This window comes from Oenanthe melanoleuca, chromosome 11, assembly GCF_029582105.1.
Source record: "Oenanthe melanoleuca isolate GR-GAL-2019-014 chromosome 11, OMel1.0, whole genome shotgun sequence".
Classification (NCBI taxonomy): domain Eukaryota; kingdom Metazoa; phylum Chordata; class Aves; order Passeriformes; family Muscicapidae; genus Oenanthe; species Oenanthe melanoleuca.
This window is the reverse complement of record NC_079345.1, coordinates 5,358,890-5,372,418: the sequence shown is the minus strand read 5'-3', so window position 1 is coordinate 5,372,418 and position 13,529 is coordinate 5,358,890. Positions and strand designations below refer to the sequence as shown.

Genomic DNA, 13,529 nt, shown 5'->3' with positions numbered 1-13,529 from the left:
GAGTTCAATGGGAGCAGGATTGAGGCCAGAGTCAAGCAAGGGGTGATTAATGAATGTAGGTTATTCAGAGCAGAGCGGTTCCAATTAGTCCTCAGCAAGCAGTCCTGCGGCAAAGGTGGGCGCTCCCCTGCAATGACTCATACAGAGAACCCCAATAGTCACTTTGCTTCAGTGAATATTAAAATATGTACCTAATTTTTTTCCCCTTGGCCAGTTGACGTGTTTCAGGCTGAAATTCAAGAGCAGCCTAAGGAAGGCTGCATTTCTGGTTTTTTTTAAATTTGCAAAGCAAGATTGTCATCACAATGCCAAACTGGAAGAAAGCTTTTCTCCCCTCTCAGGTTGGGGGTGTGATGGGAATTTTCCTTTTGTCACCCTATTCTAGGAAGTCTGTTTCTAGGAAGGTTTTCTCTTATCTCTCAAATCATTCAAATAGGATGTTTGGTTTTTTTCCTCTGTGAAAGAAGATACTTCAGGGAGGCAGCAGTGCTCTCCTCGCTCTTCACTACTCAGTCAATTCACAGTGCTTTTGAAATCCTATTGCCTGCTTCTAACTTTGCTTGCAAAGAAGCCTGAAGTGGCAGCGGGGTGTGAGGATGAGGCTGGACCAGAAGTGGTCCTGCTCTGGGCAGCTTGGGGTTCTGTGCTCCCTTGGGGGCTGCAGCACCACTTCAGCGGGGGCTCTGCTGATGACAGGTGTTGTCCCTTCCCTTCCCTTCCTTGCTGTCAGCATGGGCAGCAGCAAAGCTTCTAAGTGAGCCCCTGCAAAAACACCTGGGCATTGGTGCTCACTCAGGGAAGAGAAGGTGGGAGACAAAATAACAAGCAGCCTTGTCTTTATGAGAGGAGATAATTCCCAGCTCGGCCAATAGCAACCAGTTTACCCACAGATTACACATTAACCAGAAAATGGAACTCAAATTAACCAGAATCTGGAGCTTGAACCATTACTCAAACCCTGGTGCAACAGCAGGTCAGATGCCAAAGGGCAGGTTGGTGCCCCGGCACTGGGGAGGGGTGAGACACAGCATCGGCTTCGGAGACCAAGCCACCGCTGTCACCAACAGAGAGGCTGGTGTCCATCCCCGCCAAAGGGACCTCAGCAGGAGCAGAGTGACCTCCAGCACCAGCCACTGCCCACTGACACAGGCTATCAGGGGTGCAGGTGCTGCAGGGGGGCTCAGAGCCACACCTTGACCTTGCAGCTCGACCCTGGACCAGCCGGGCAGAGGGGAGGCAACAAGTCCTGTCCCTTCAGGGCCACCAGCAGCCAGGAGGGATGACCTTACTGCTGGGAGGAGTTGCACCAGCAGCAGGGAGGAAAAACACAAAGGAGGAAAAAAAAAAGAGTTCAGTTTATGAGCCTGGGTCTGGAGATAAACCCCCCATACCGGAGAGGCTGAAGCATCCTTCGGAGAGGCCTCTGCCTCTCACAGAAAGTGGGCAGATAATCCCTTTCAGAGAGCAGGACAGCACTCTGCTGACAGACACTGGAGGCTCTCAGGGAAAGGTGGCTTTAAACTAACTGGGCCAAGTGTTTGAGGAGCCTCTCAAAGTTGAAATGCCCTTTGACACGGGGAGCTGCAGTGAAGAGGGGCTCAGAGACCTGAATGTTTCTAGCACATTAACCTTTGGGGTTGATTGTTTAGAACAAATAACTCTCAAAAGTTGGAGGAAGTCCTTTGGATTTTTTTTTTCTTGGCTCCTCAGCTCTCTCTGGACTTTCTAAGGCCTGTAGCAAAAGAAAAAACAACAAAACAAAACCAAAAAACTCCAAAATAAAACAAAAAAATCCACAGGGTAAACAAAAGAAAAAAGAGGGGTAAAAAAGCAAAGAAAAGAAAAAAGGAGGCAATATGGACCAAAATGAAATCTTTCAATCTAGCTTTAAGTGGCTCTGTGATAAGCAAGACTGATGCAGTGTCATCTCTTACTAGAGACAGGCATGCTTAGCTGGGATCAGATAATAAGAGGATGTGAAGTCTTCTCTTTAACTTCACTCCATCATGAAACAATCAAAATACAGGGCCATATCGTGTCATCAGGTTTTTACGCAGACCTCCCCTTTGAGATCTCCTAGAACTTGGTGGGATGATCTGAGTCACTGAAACTGCCCTCACTGCACTACTGAGAAGTCAGAAGCAGCACCTGAAAGCTCACGTTTTTTTCATCTACCTGAAAGAGAACTGGAGTGCTAGTGGGTGACAGTTTCCCGTTTTACACGGAGCTATCCTTTTCCTCCTCCCCTGCTGAACATTTCTGAGTCCAGCTCGTGGGTCAGCATCGCCCCTTCGGCAGGCAGCACGCTGAAGGACTGCGCTCGCAGTTATGGAACTTTGAACTACAGACTAAGAAACTGAGTACGGAATCAAAAAAATGCAGTTTATTATTGTAGATTATTCTCTCTTTCGATATAACCATAGAGTTGAAAATGAAAGAAAAGCACATAGGAACATCACACGTGGTTAGTTAGTAACTCAAGATATAAAACAATTTTGCACAGCAAAATATGTAAAAGAAAAAGTAACTGACAAGATTTTTTTATATTTATTGTGGTAAGATTTACTTTCCATTTTTTTTTTTTTTAAAAGACAGGATATCAGTCCCTGAAAATAAAATTTACTGATTATTGCCTTTAAAACTGTGGAATTTTTGAAGTTACAGAAAATCCAGTTCTGCACCACAATACAACTGTAAAAAAATCTGCATCATTTTAAAACTGTGCAGTAATGCCATCTTTATAACTGCATAAATTGTATTAGCGTTCTAAACAGGTTCGTAATTTTTTTTTGTTGTTTTTGTATTATATGCTTGCAGGTTATATCTTAGTGCAATTCAGTCCCAAATACTTCAATTTTGAAAAAAAAAAAAAAAAAACCCATACATTTTTAATGTAAAATACCCCTATAGATATAAACAGGGGTGCCTCCCCCTTTTAATACTTTGGTTTTCAAATACAGTCAGTGGTATAGCAAGGACTACATATACCCAACTTATATTTAAGTTGCAAGCACATGCTGCATAAACTACTTTTTAAAACAGTCCCGTTGCAAATTCTACCCCCCTTTACATCACGACAGTAAACAATTTAGTGCATCAATCTTTAAAAAAAAAAATCTACATCTAAACAGACCTAACTCTTTCGAATTTATCTATAACATTCCTTTATCTGTAGCATACATTTTAACTGGGCTAACAGATGACAGAAACTAGAATTAAATTATAAACTAGGAACCCAGAGCATTCCACATTTGACAATGACCAAACGCAAAAGGAAAAAAAAAATGGGGCAGATCACTTAAAATTAATTTTAGACTGTTTTTAGGCAACAGCATGGTTTCAATGTCCCCCCAAGTGGGATGTAAATTTTGTTTTTTAACATCTATCCGAAGTTCTTTCTGAGTTTTTGCTTTTTTGATTTTTTTTTTAATTTTTTTTTGCCACATTAAGTTACCAATATCCATTCTGGCAGGTTTTTGAGAGGGAATGCTTCAGTGCATTTAAAAGGAAGTCTGAAGTTTTGAGTAACTCAAAGCAGTTTTAGAGCAGATGCAAACTTTAATGGGAGGAAGAGGAGGAGGAAGATCAAAGGTTGCACTTTTTTGCTTTCAACCCAAAAAAGTGATGAGGCAATAAAACAAAAGGATGAATGCCATGCCATAATAGTCTCCAAAAGTCCATTTCCAAGCAAAAGAAAAAAAAAATAATTATACCATACATGACCAGCATGCAGGGTTTTTTATTAATATAATGTCTCTTTTTCATAGTCTTTTGAAACAGTTATAGTTCATTGTTGCCAAGACAAAATAGCAAGCGTAATGCATGAGATGAGTATGGGATTCTAATGGCAGACTAAAGTCTCACGTTTGGCAGATTAAGGCCAAAACTCACATGAACACACCGAAGGTTGATGCAGGCTTGATTTTGGCAGGTGATCTAGGCATATCTCTAGTTTTGCACAACAACGCTAAAAACTGATGGAACTCAGCAAGCTGGAGTCTAAAATTTTCACATTGGATTTTTTTTTGTTTGTTTTGTTTAGTTTTTAATTTTTTTTTAATTTTATTTTTCTTTTTGCAAAGCTCAAATCTCATATGAAGAACTCAGGATGGCAAAAAAAATCTGACTTTTTGGACACAGCAAGCTCAAAAGAAAAAAAACCTCATGAATTTAAAAATATATATATATAATGTGGATGGCAGGTTTCAAAGAAGAACAAGCTTCATATGAAGAACTGAGTTGGTGGCGAGTTGAATCTTTCAAATAAAAAAAAAAACACAACAGCAAGCCCCCACAAAAAAAATAAAAATATTAATAATAATAATAATAATAAACAGAAAGGAAACTCATGTAGAACTTTAGATTGGCCAACACGGAGCCAGCCCACCTTAAAAAGAAAAAAAAAAAAAAAACAACAACAACAAAAAAAAACAAAAACCAACCCAAAAAACAACTTTGTTTTAAAATTGTTTTGAGTTTTTTTTTTTTTTTTTTTTTTTAAAAAAAAGGTAATAGAAGGTGGCAAGCGGGGTTGTGGCTCTAGCAAAGCCCCCAACAACAACTCACACGGAGAACTTTTAGTTAAGGTGGCAAGGCTGTGGGAACTCACATGAAAAACTCTGGAGAGGAAGGGTTGTCGCTGCTGGATCCGTTTTCTCTGAAGCCATTGCTGACCAGCTTCTCGTACTTTTCCTTGTAGGCGTCCCTCTCCCGGACCAGCCTGGAGATCTCCTGCTTTAGGTGCTCCACTTGCTGCAGCAGCTGGTTCTTCTCCGACTCCAGGACGTGCCGCTGCTGGACCCTCTTGAAGCGGCAGGACTGGGCATAGCCCCTGTTTTTGAGGGTCCTCCTCTTCTGCTTCAGCCGGATCACCTCTTCCTTGCTGACGCCCCGCAGCTGCCGGTTCAGCTCCCGCACCGACATGGTCACCAGCTGCTCGTCGGAGAAGCGGTCGTCGAAGTGGAGGCCGCCGCCGCCGCCGCCGCCGCCGTGGTGCGGGTGGTGCAGCCCCCCGGCGCCGCCGCCGCCGCCGCCGCCGGAGCCGGAGCCGGCGGCCGAGGAGGCGGAGGAGGGCGGCGCGCTGCCCGGCGCCGCGGCGTGGGGGTGCCCGCCGCCGCCGCCGCCGCCGCCGCCGCCGCCGTGGTGCGGGTGGTGGTGGTGGTGGTGGTAGTGGGGCGCGCCGCCCTGCGCCGCCGCCGCGGCGATCACCGCCGACACCACGGCGGCCGCCGAGCCCATCTCCTCGGCCGGCACGGAGCCGCCGGCGGCCGCGGCCAGCTGCTGCCCTCTAGCATAGCCATCGAAGGCGCCGGGCAGCGGGTGGTGGCTGCTGTTGATCAGCGCCTCCACCGCGTCCTCGGGGCTGAAGCCCAGCGCCTCCGGGTTGAGCTGCTGCGGGTACCCCGTCATCCAGTAGTAGTCTTCCAGGTGGGTCTTCTGGTCGGAGCCGGAGCCGGGGCTGGGCGCCGAGAAGCTGGGGGACGGGGGCACGGAGCTGCAGGGCGTGCTCATCGGGGTGGAGGAGAGCGATCCCCCGGCGATCAGGCGGCCGCACTGGCTGATAATGCGATCGGTCTCCACCGGCTCCTTTTTCACTTCAAACTTCATCAGATCGAAGTCATTAACATATTCCATGGCCAGGGGACTGGTGGGCAGGTCGGAGCTGCTCATCGCCAGCTCTGATGCCATCCTTTTGCTGCCGAGAGTCCTCCAGAAAGGGTGCGCTCCGGGAGCGAGGGGGCTGCTCTGAGTCGCCACCGGGTGAGCCAGCTTGATTTTTGGCGAGCTCCGCTCCGCTCTCCTGCTCTGCCTCCGCTCCGGTCCGCCCCGGCGGCTCCTCTCCCGCTCCGCGTTATCCCTCGCAGAGGCTCCGCTGATGCATCAGAGCGCGGGGCTCTCGCTATTCGCCTTTTGCATAGAGGGTTTTTTTTTTTTTTTCCTCCTCTCTCCCTCCCTTCTCTCTCTCTCTCTCCTCTCGCTCTCTTTCGCAGCTCGCGAACCGCAGCTGGAAGTGTTAGCTGGTGTTGTTGCGAGTAAATTTGTTGTTGTTGTTGTTGTTTTGTTTTGTTATTTTTAACACTTCATGGTGCCTTTCCTCTGGGCTCTCTCGTGCAAAGTGCAGAGCGAGGAGAGAGGTTCATCGGGGGAGGGAGGAGGGAAAGAGAGCGAAGGCAAAAAAAAAAAAAAATCTAAGTCTGTATCGCAACAAAAATAATAAGAGTTAAAAAAAAAAAAAAAAGAGAGAGAGAGGGAGAAAAAAAAAAACAACTCGGCCTCAAAGCTACAGCAAGAAGATGAAAAATATTTAAAGGTTTGATCCGGCAGGAGAGTTTAAAGCATTGCGGAGTTTTATAGCGCCCGTGACGTCAGGCGGGACACGGGCTCCGGGCCGGGCCAATGGGCGCGCGCCGCCCGGCCTCATTAGCATAGGAGTCTAGCGACAGGGAAACTTTGCGGGCTGTCAGTCAGGGCTCAGCTGACTGTCAGCGCCCGCTTAACCCCCTCCTGGCCGCCGGCACCGCGCCCGGGCTCGGCTCGGCTCGGCCCGGCCCGGCCCGGCCACCGCCGGCCCGCTCCGCCCGCACCGCACCGTGCGCGCCCGAGCCGAGCGCTCTGCGCGGGGCGCAGTGCCCGGGAGCTGATGCCGAGCCCGGCGCGGCGCCCAGAGCGCGGGGAGCTCCGTGCGGCCGGGAGCAGGGAGGGGAGCGCCGAGCGGTACCGCGGGGCAGCGGGCAGCGCCGGGAGGGAGCGGGCAGCGCGGAGCCAGCGCGGGGCTCCGCCGGGACGGCGCGGGTACCTGCGGGCGGCCCTGCCCCGGTGCCGGCCTGGGTCATCGCTCCGCGCCCCCGCAGCGCCCCGCTCACTTATTGATTATTTTGTTACGGGGATGGGGCATCGATCCCTCCATCCCCTCCGCCCGCCCGGAGCCCCGCAAGTTTGCAAACCCCGCACCCCCTCCCGCCGCACTCGGCGTGCCGGCCAGGACTAATTAATTTAATACATTTAGAACTAATTGTATTTACTTTCGCCTCCCCCCCTCCCCAGTCCCCCTTCCCCTCCGGGAGGGGGCTGGGGCCGGTCCGGGGGCCGAGGAGCGGCGGCGGCTGGAGCGGAGCGGAGCGGCGGAGCGGCTCGGTTCGAACCTCGACAGCGCCATCTCTCGTCCGCAGGTCAGTGCCGAGCGCCGGGCCGGGCCGGGCCGGGACGGGACAGGACGGGACGGGCACCCCCGTCGCGTCCCGCCCGCCCCCGCAGCCGCCGCGGTCCCGCCCGGCCCCGGCTGCGCCCGCCGTGTCCCATCGCGGGCCGGGGAGACCCGCAGCCTCCGGGGCTGCCAGGCTCGATTTTCCGACCGGGCTTTATGGGAATATCGATAGAATTAAAGTTACTTGTAATTCCGTGATAAATGAGATGTCTCTAGTAAGTAAGATTAAGTGCGGTGCTATAAAGTTGTTTATCTGAAAAGTAATTCTCAGAAACCTGACTTCTGACACTTGGTCATATATTAAACCTGCTTCTTGAACATTGTACTTCAAATCCTCTCTTCTCCCCTAGCCCGGTCCCTTCCCCCCTGGAGTTTGCTATTTATAACCCCGCTCAGGGTATCACTCTGTAGGTGCGGGCAGGGCTCTGGGTGATTTTTCACCGACTGTGAAAGTCATCATTTGCAATAGCCAAAGAATCTCTGCTTAGGAAATATCACTTGGCGAGTGGATTTACGAATGGATAACATCTTCTGACTATGCCATTATCAGTGTGAGTGCCAGTACTAACATCTGAAAGTCATACAGCATGTACTGTTCCTGGCAGCTGAAAGGGGTAGGGCATACTGCGAGTTTAGGAAGATAACTAGATCTAGAAATTGTCACAGTGGCAATTCTGTAAAGATAAAAAATGCTACCAACATTTATAAGAGAATTAAAATACATTTGTGCACTGTCCCACAACACACCCGCACACACAGAGCCATGCACATCTGCAGCTTTATCTTACAGATGGCGATCCATGGCAAAGTTAATGCAAGTTAACTGCTCGGGCTGACTTTTTTATTTCTTCACTTTGTTGGAATCAACAAAACTTCAGGCTCATAGCATAAATCCCCCCAGGACAGGCCAATTCCCAGTATTTTTTTTTTCTCCTGAGCAAGATGAATGTGGCACTATATATCCCTTAACATGCTTACCTGTGAGAGACATAAAGTGTGTGCTAATATTTTAAAATGAAACGGTTATTGCATTTCAGAATGTACGGCTGTAGTATTTCCCTAGGCCGTGTGGTGGATGGCTGCGGAAATGTGGCTCCAGCCCCATAAAATAGTTTGTTTGGATGTGAAGATTCAAAGTGCTACATTTGCAAACGAGTAAATTTCCTGAGTAAACTCTGAACTCTAGACAAAGAGTATGAAATTGTGTGAGCTAATGGGGACCATCTCTTAATTGATATCAATGTAAGCAAGCACTGCAAATTAATTGAAGCTCTGACCTACCAGAACAGCGAGTAAAATTATTAGTTGTACAATATTGTTCTTGTGTGATTGTTACACAGAACTGCTGCACCAAAATGTCTCTACTGTTCAGTGAAGCAGAGAAAAAAGATTATTAGCAATTTTTGGATAACCTTCAGAAGCAACATTCTCCTCCCTACAGTATATAATTCTCGGTTTAGTAGTATTTTTCTTTATTATTTGGCTATTCACAATGGGTGTCTAAACATTTACAGTCCTCTATTAACAGTGTTTCTTCCATAACAATCACACACTTTCATTTCAATTAGAGCTATTCAGTCTCCAGTTTTTCCACAATTATCGCAGGCCAATTCCCCCAGACTGCTCCCTTTTCCCAGCACTGTTTGTAACAATCCTGCCCCGAGCCAGGCAGAGGGAAAACTCCTCTGTCCCTCTCCCAGCCTCTTGCTCTGGTCTGTTTTCAAGCATCTCCGTTTGACGACGTACCCGCGGAGCCCTGCTCGCTCCCAGTGTGCTGCTGACCTGCTTCATGAGCCTCCAAACTAATGTATATTTATTGTGGGAGAGTTTCCTGACAGGCCGTGCAGGGGGATGTGAAACATTAACTCCAGAGCCTCTGGGGTCGGTGTGTGCAGAGCAGGCAGCAGCAGAGACAGAACTTGCGCTGCTGGAGCGCCTGTGCCTGTCCCACACTCCACATCCAGCAGGAGCGAGCGTGCAGCTCTTGTGTTATATGGACTCACTGAGCAATTCGTTATGACTTAAACACGTATCAAGAGCAACACATTAAGTACAGTTACTGCTCCTTTTGTTTATCTAGTGTCTTATTTTATGGTGCAGAACTAAACAGTGCCCGCTGAATTTAACTATGAAACCAGCCAAATTGATTTCAGAAAGACTTCTTCAGGGTAACAGAGTGATAAGGCATAAACTGCTCCTAGGTGCAGTGCTAGATAAATCCTTTTAACAGTCTTCAGATCAGTTAACAGGGTAAGTAAATCACATATCACTGTTAGCAGATTTATGGGAGAGAATTAATAGAATCAGATGAGATAATCTGGTAGGGATAAAATTGCTGAGGAAACAGTCCTGCCTTATATTGGAGGGTCTGAAACAACAGTCTGATTACTGGGAGTCGTTATGGATTGCTGAATTATGAGCTAAATCATCATAAGAGTAATTCAGTATTTATTAATTCTTTTCTCTTTAAACAACTCACAGATGCAAATAAAAGCCTCTCTCTCTTTGAAGACACATTCTTTATATATTTTTATTGGATGTAATTTACTGTTTGCATTACCTGTATTTACTTCATAATTGAACATTTTGCATTCAAATTTATGTAATGCATTATGCTTGAGAATATATTTCTCCCTTATTAGCATAAATAGTCACTTACCTCATGAATTACTAACAAAGTTTATCTGAAAATATAAGTATATTTTTTATTAAGTGGAACACAAACATATGTACAATAAATTCTGATTTGCCAGTAGCTGTTACAGAAACACAGAACAACCCTGTATCAGAGAAGTGGGAAAAGAAAGAGCAGAGAAGAAGCAGAACCAACTATTGTGTGTGTATATGTGATAATAATTTCTTCTGTTGATGTTTTGTTTATTTTTAATAAAGGAGGAGTGACACAAAGGTTTGCATTAGAAGAAGCAGACGAAAAAGGATGAATTTCTTCTCTCTCTTCCCCCCAAAATTTTCCAGTGGACTTGTTCCCTGGTGCTGTGCCACTGCAGCCTTTGCTCCAGCTGGGCTCCTGCTGACCTGCTGCACGCTGCAAATGGATGCTGCTCTACACTCACTTTCTTATACATTTCCCTTTTTTCCCCTAATCCTGTTTTTATGCTTGGGTTTACATCCAAATAATCAATATAATTTAGGCCCATTCTGCAGTATCAACACAACCTTGCTTATTCAGAGAAAACCCCAACCCTATTGACTTCAAAAACGGTGGGATTGAATCCTTGATCCCATTGAAACCAATGACAAAACTTGTATTGATTTCAGTGGAAGCAGGATCAGGTCCTTGATGTTAGCAATTTGTTCATGTCAGAGGCCTGATCCTATAAGAAATGAAAGACAGCAACAGATCTGCTGGCAGGAAATCAGGTCTGCTCCCCAAAATCCAAAGGCAGAATTCCCAGCTAAGCCATGGTGGATCTCCTTTATGCTGAGGTTTTAGCACCGGGATATGGCGTGGTGGGATGCCTGTATAATTTTTTCTGGACGCAGAAAGCTGGTCCTCCTGGGAGCATTGAAATGAGCACATCTATAAATGTAGCACAGCAAAATGAGCTACTTTTGCCACTCTCGCTTTTCCCAAGCCCGGCACAATCCATTTCTGTGACGACAGTTTTCTGCCCCGTACGCAGCCAATGCTGCTCTTTTATTTTAAGGCTGAGAAAATCTTCCCTTTAAACTCATGCTGAGCATCAAATTGGACTCCACTTGCAGCTGAACATCTTGGCTGTCTCTTCCTTTCCTCCATCAACTCCAGTATATTTTATGTAGAATTCTCCCTGTTAATGAAACTTGCTTCTCGTCTCTCCACTTTCCAGTTTTGTATTAGTGTTACCAAATCCACCAGACTTGCTGCATTTCAAAGCTGCAGAAGGAGAGAAAACAAAAAGATATTTTTTTTTCCCTATACAGTTTCCTATTTGGCCATTCTGCCCAGATCATGAATACACAACTTCTATTCATTTGTCTGTAAAGTTTCTGTTGCTAAATTAGAAAAAAAAAGCAGCTTGAAAAGACAGGCTTAAACACACATTTTAGTTCCTTTTGTGTCACATCCAAGAGGGCTCATGTTTTAGCTCTAGGAATTGTGAGGTTTTAGCAGCTGCTTCAATTTTATTCCCCTGGAAGTGCCTGACAGTCACTATATGGAAGATGCAGCATCGGCAGTACACCTGAGTGCGTGAGTTTGCTCTGTCTACCTGAGTCCAAATTAAGTGATGGCTTTTTAGCAAACAGGATATTTTCATTGCTCACTTACAACATTCATAAAATTCTACAAATATTGCAAATAACACTGTATGATCTAGAAGCAATTTCTCTCTCTGAAGGGAAGGCAGCACAGACGTGCTACTGGAAAGCTGCAAGTGACTCTGAGACGTGGCTAAAGGTTGGTGTCACCAGATTTGCACTGAGCTTGTTCCATGATGCATGTCCTACTTTACTAATTTCATGAACAGCTTTTGCCTAAATGTAAAAACAATGAAGACATTTTGATGCTAAAAAGATCTATTCATTTAAAAGAAATAAAGACTTAAGTTTCAATAAAGATTTTTATAAAGCTTTATGGTGGAATTTATCATTTATAACCTGGGTGATCATGTTCAGCTGTGCAGTGTGGTGTTCTCTCTGAAATTAGCTGAAGTGGGTAAATGAAGAACCTGGTAAAAACTCTTGCACAAATTAAACGGAAAACTCTACAGAAATGGGAAACTAGCATTAATTGAGGGGAGAGAATAAAGTGATTACATTAATATTACATATTTGAGCTATCCTGATAATGTCCTGCAATATGCACACTGCATTTGTATCTATTTTAGCTCAGAAAAATTATTGCTGCTTTTTCCCCTTCTGCTGTACATTGAGCTGTTTCAACAGTAAGTGTGGCAGCATGAAAAAATAAGTGAATTTTATATACTATCTCTTTCTTGGAGTCAGCCGTCAGTAAACGGCGAGGAGGGCATGATTCTGACACAATGTTTTGACGTGTAACTGTGAAGGTTGAGATGGTCTTTATTAAAAGTTGTGAACTTCAGTAAATTTTAAACAAATCCGTGATTTAATGTCTTGAAGTGCGAGATGGCACAAACTCATTAATTTTTGGTGATAAACTGTGCTGCATGCGATGGGCTGAGCGCCACGCTCTGGACTTACTCCCTGTAAACAGTAAAATACGATAACTGCTTAAAGTAACTGATGGGGTCTTTAGCAGCACAGGGTTCTTGGCTTGCATGACCTAAAAAGGTTCATTATAGCCGAGGAGGGCTGGCGTGGAGCCCCGCGGCTCCGGCAGCTCCGTGCGGGAGGAGGGAGGAGGGAGCGCGGAGCGGAGCCGGCTGCGAGCGGCGGCTGCTGCCGTGTGCCGGGATGGAAACGGCCCCGGGAGGGCGCGGGGCACGGATCAGGCCGGAACACCTCGCATGGCTGCAATACGAGCAGACACTTGGAGAGAGATGGAGACGCGGACGGGGAGGGAGCTGCGAGCGCTGCACCCCCGGGCGCGGCTTCTGTCTGTCTGTCTGTCCATCTCTGGGGCAGCCACAGCCTCTGAGCTCGGCGAAGATGCCCCAGACATGAGGAAAGCTGTGGGATGGAAGGTGGTTTTGAGCACAGCGAGTTATAAATCCAAACCCCGGATGAGCAGTATGTATGTAAGAGCACCTAAGGATCTTACGTTACCGCCAAGCCTTAATTATCGGACTGAATCTGGCCTAACCTGCTTATCTTCTGAGCATTACTCACGGGCTCTGGCAGGAGGAGGTGTCGGTGAATGCAGGACAGCTTTGGAGCCAACACCTTTGCCAGCTGAACTGGCAGGAATTGAGGTTTAATCATGGGGAGGGGGGGGATAGGAGGGGTTTCCTCTTTCCCAGTCTGCCTCTCCTTAACGGATTCAGCTGACAAAAACTCCTGCCCTCTCCAGCCAAGGTGAGCCAGCTTCTCTCCCTGCCATTCCCCTCCCATTCCCCAAATCCAATAGCCCAACTCCACCTATGGCTAAGGACGCCAGGCAGGAGCTTGGCTGCTGGAGCTGCCTTGACTATGGAGATAGAGCAGCATCTGTCAGAAAATCTATGTGAAAACAGTACCCGTGCCAGCAAATGGAAACTGTAGCTTTCTAATCAGCTACATTTGATTTGGTTTGATATATTTAACTTCTCTTTTTTCTCCCACGATTGGCAAATGTGTTATTCTTTCACAGAAATGAAAACAACCTGCGATTTACTGGATTGCTTTACAGAGTCTTGGTGCAAAGAAGTGTATGTCATTTTGACATCTGATATCTTTCAGTGCCATTGATTGTCTTCAAGTGAGG

At 46.7% G+C, this 13,529-nt stretch overlaps 1 protein-coding gene across 3 annotated transcripts in view; it reads right to left on the bottom strand.

Moving 5' to 3' along the window:
* Positions 1 to 11,744, bottom strand: part of MAF (MAF bZIP transcription factor) — a 187,436-nt gene extending 175,692 nt beyond the window's left edge. For 2 of the 3 annotated variants that reach the window (XM_056501098.1, XM_056501099.1), the window contains exon 1: positions 4,610 to 11,744. In XM_056501098.1, the coding sequence (XP_056357073.1) occupies positions 4,610 to 5,688 (1,079 nt within the window). In that variant the 5' untranslated portion in view covers positions 5,689 to 11,744. The remainder of the gene's footprint in view (positions 1 to 4,609) is intronic. The other variant, XM_056501097.1, reaches the window with a different exon arrangement.
* Positions 11,745 to 13,529: the final 1,785 nt, after the last annotated feature.